The following is a 3,604-nucleotide window of genomic DNA, read 5'->3' on the forward strand; positions in this document are numbered from 1 at the left end:
ATTTTTTATTTCTTAGATCAACTAAAATTTATTTAATTAAGCATAAAGTTACTTACACATTTGCCTACAGCCACAGTAAATATGGTTCTTGGCATAAAGACAAGACCTTTAGAATTTAAAACCTCCCCACCTGCAAGATTACATATGTAAAACTCCTACTATTTTTATATAATAGTGGATTAGTTAATCAAATTAAAATAGTTATACTATCTAGAATAAAATAAAATGGAAACAATTTATTCATAAGATTCATATTTAAATCATCCTTATTTACAAAATACTATCCTAAGAATTATAATTCCATTAAGTTTCAATTTGAGCAAAAGTGTAATCACTTAAGTAACAGCAGTTACTAAACTGAAAATGAGATCAGTCAAAATGACTTTTGAAGAGAGCAAAAATATTGTCAGGTTTCTTGCTGTGGTTCTGGATGTTCAGTAGCAGGCTCATTTGAAGGCGGACTCAGCCCTGAAGGGACTCACTTCAACCTTCAGAATGTGGGGGTGGGGGAAAAAACCAGGTCTTGGGGGAGGGTAAGGAGGAAAACCCCTCGGTGGATAGATATTTCTCATTGCAAACGGAGCATGTCGTGGACCTGGGAAATACCTTGGTGGAAAATAATCTCGAGAGGCTCCAAACATGGTTCCTGGAGGAGGTGGGGGGAAAGGAGGTCCTCTTCTCATGAACGGGCCCCTTGTATCCACTGGAAACAATGGACCTCTGATTGGAGCAAGAGGTGGAGGAACAAAGCCGGGGCCAGCTGCTTCTTTTTCAGTGGGGAGAGATGAATCAGGCACATTTAAATTACCAAGATCATCTTTGGTGTCATTTCTACTGGATTCCATTTCTGAAGGCATTGACCCATCCATTTTATCCAAAGAAGGCATATTAAAACTTCTGAGTTCTGCTGGTCCAGAGAGTCTAGCAGAGTTAGAATAAAATCTGTCTTGCCTTTGTGGAGGAAGAGCTGAATCAGGATATGATTGTCCTGGTGGAGGAAACATCATCCTATGGTGTTCCCACGGAGGTGACAGGGACCCAGTGTCAGAAGGAGCCCTGTGAGGATCGGTTAACCTCTCACGGCTTGATTCTCCTCTTTCATTGGTAATATGACGGTCCAGAGGATTCCCTGGGCCTTTTGAGCCTCTTCCTTCTTCCCCTGGAGGCAAAGGTGAGAATCTGAGTGGACCCTTCAACAGAGTTGGAGGATAGAGAAAAGCTCTTGTTTCAGGTGAAGGCCGACCCAGTGGTGAGGGACCATATGGGGAATGCTCTCTGCCAAATGCCATATTTGGAACATCAAGTGCATAAGGATCTTTTTTTAGAAGTTTTATTTTATACTCTGTTTCAGCTAATTTTTGTCGGTTGTGAGCATTTTCTTTCCTTAAATCGTCGAGGTTTCTTTCAGCAGCCCAAGCTGCCAACCAGTTATGATGTGCTTTTTTCTCATGGGAAATAATCTTCCTTTGATAAAAATGAATAGTTCTCTCAAATTCTTCAAGATCTTTGGCTCGCTGTCTGCAGGTCTCCAGCTCTTTAGTGGCATGGCTGATCATTTCGTCTACTTTAGAAAGTTTCTCTTCTTTCTCTAACCGGTAATTTTCCTCTACTGTTAATTTCCTGTAGAGTTTCATTTCATTTTCTTTATATAATTCAGTCATTACTTTAAGTTTCTGTTGAAGCTTCTGATTCTCACTTTCAAAATGTGTGTTTTCTGACTGCAAAGATGCTTGTTCAGTCTGAAGATTTTTAATATGCTCTGTAAGCTCTTCCTTTGTTTTATCAACTTCAGATAACTGAATATAAATTTGGTTTCTTTCTCCTTCTAAGGTTTTTAAAGAAGCATTTAACTTAGCAGCATGAATCAGCTTCTTCGAAGCTCCTTTTGAAGGATCATCTAAGTGAGCACCATCTTCCGATTCACTGTTCACTTCTAATTCTAAGTTATCATCATCCGTTATGTCTTCTCCAAGCCTCGCAGCCCGATCTTTCATCTTTAGCAAGTGTTCAGTCAGAGTCTTGATGTGATTTTCTTTATCATTTAGAACTTGTTCTGCGTGTACTTTGGAGTCTTCAAATGTTCTTTTCTGTTTATTAAGTTCACTCACTTCTTCTTTCCATACTTCAGCTTCTTGCAAAAGCTGTTTCTGGTTTTCCTGAAGTTGAGAATTTTCATTCAAAGCATCTTTTATTGCTATCTTCAGTCGTCCTCTGTTCATTTGAAATGTCTTGAAGGTCATTTTGGCTTCAGCTATTTGTGATTTGAGGGATTTTGACTCATCTTCCAGTGACTGTATCCTTTTGGAAATATCCGCTGTCAGTTCATCTCGTTCAGAATGTTTAGATTTCTCTTCTTTTAACTCTTTTTCTAGACAGAGTATTTCATGCTCAAGCTCAGAATTTGACCTGTTCAGCTTTTCACAGGTTGCCTGCAAACTTTGTGCTTCTGCTGCCGCCTTCTTAAAGCAGGCATCCTCTAACGATGACTCTACCTCATAGTCTTCATACTCTTTTTGAACGAGGCTAAATTTTTCAAGTAGTTTACATTTTTCTTCAATTAGTCCAGAAAGCGCTACAGCAAGTTTTTTCTCTCTTCTCACATAAAGCCGACTCCTAACCGATCTAAAACTTCTCCACAAAAAAAAGGGAACAGCAAAAAATCCAACAACAGCTGCATGTATCACCAGTTCCCATGGAAAACCGTAAGGGTGAGAATCCGGTCTCATACCGTCAGGCAGTGCTGCCACAACCCTGCGTCGCAACTCCAGGATCAGCCCCAAGCACGGCTGAGGGGTAGCCCTAGGGTCCTCCGGGGCGCCAAGGCTGCTCTGGCGGTTGCTGCAGTAACCCCAACCACAAGCTCCGCAAGCGGAGCGAACCACTGCGGAGCCAGCTGCGGGGGGAGCTGGGGAACGTGGGCACCCACAGGCCTGACAGGCCCACGTTGCCCACCCCGGCCCCCTTGTTACGCTTTACATCCTGAGGCAGCACTAAAACCTATATTTTAAAACAATACCACAGGGAGAGAAAGACTCGGTGATCCAGCGTCCCAGCTATGCCCACCCCCAAGCTGACACCCTAGCTAAATGTAGCCTTGTGCATGAGCCCAGGTGAGGCCAGCAGAAGAACCTCCCAGCTGACAGAATGATAAAGAATAACAAATCACCATTTTAAGTCACTAAGCTTTGGGGTCATTTGTTATGCAGCAGTAGCTAACCGAAACACCTGCCCCCTTATCACTTTGGTGTTTCAGTATCTGTGGTCTGAAATCATTAATTTGGGTGCTTGGCCTTTCTCCGTTGACTGCCCACGGACATTTATTCTTGAAGGCAGAAACTCACGCCTGCTTTATCTCTGGCCGTATTTCAGCAGCTCAGGGGAGAGGATTGCCCTGTGCCCTTAGCCTGAGACCTGATGACACCACCGTGACCTTGAGCATGGATGAATGTCCAAAACCTCTGGCCTTACCTCATGCTTGGCCCTGAGAGACTTCTCAGCACAAACAGTGCCAGGAGATGATGTGACATGGGTGGGGAAAGGAGAGGAGTGCTCATCTGGAAGGAAGGGCCTTAGAAACCCAGTCCACAGCTGTGGCTTATGATTC

General features: G+C 43.0%; 1 protein-coding gene across 1 annotated transcript; it reads right to left on the reverse strand.

Annotated features, from left to right (window-relative positions):
- Nucleotides 1-223: 223 nt before the first annotated feature.
- LOC129039227 (cTAGE family member 2-like) lies at nucleotides 224-2,826 on the reverse strand. Its single transcript, XM_054492808.1, has one exon. It carries the CDS (start codon nucleotides 2,724-2,726, stop codon nucleotides 447-449), a length of 2,280 nt encoding a protein of 759 aa, XP_054348783.1. The 5' UTR covers nucleotides 2,727-2,826; the 3' UTR covers nucleotides 224-446.
- Nucleotides 2,827-3,604: the final 778 nt, after the last annotated feature.

Source organism: Pongo pygmaeus, chromosome 5 (genome assembly GCF_028885625.2).
Source record: "Pongo pygmaeus isolate AG05252 chromosome 5, NHGRI_mPonPyg2-v2.0_pri, whole genome shotgun sequence".
Classification (NCBI taxonomy): Eukaryota; Metazoa; Chordata; class Mammalia; order Primates; family Hominidae; genus Pongo; species Pongo pygmaeus.

Bases quoted from the DNA above. Each gene is read 5' to 3' on its own strand.
- LOC129039227 (XM_054492808.1), bottom strand. From the start codon at position 2,726: ATGAGACCGGATTCTCACCCTTACGGTTTTCCATGGGAACTGGTGATA.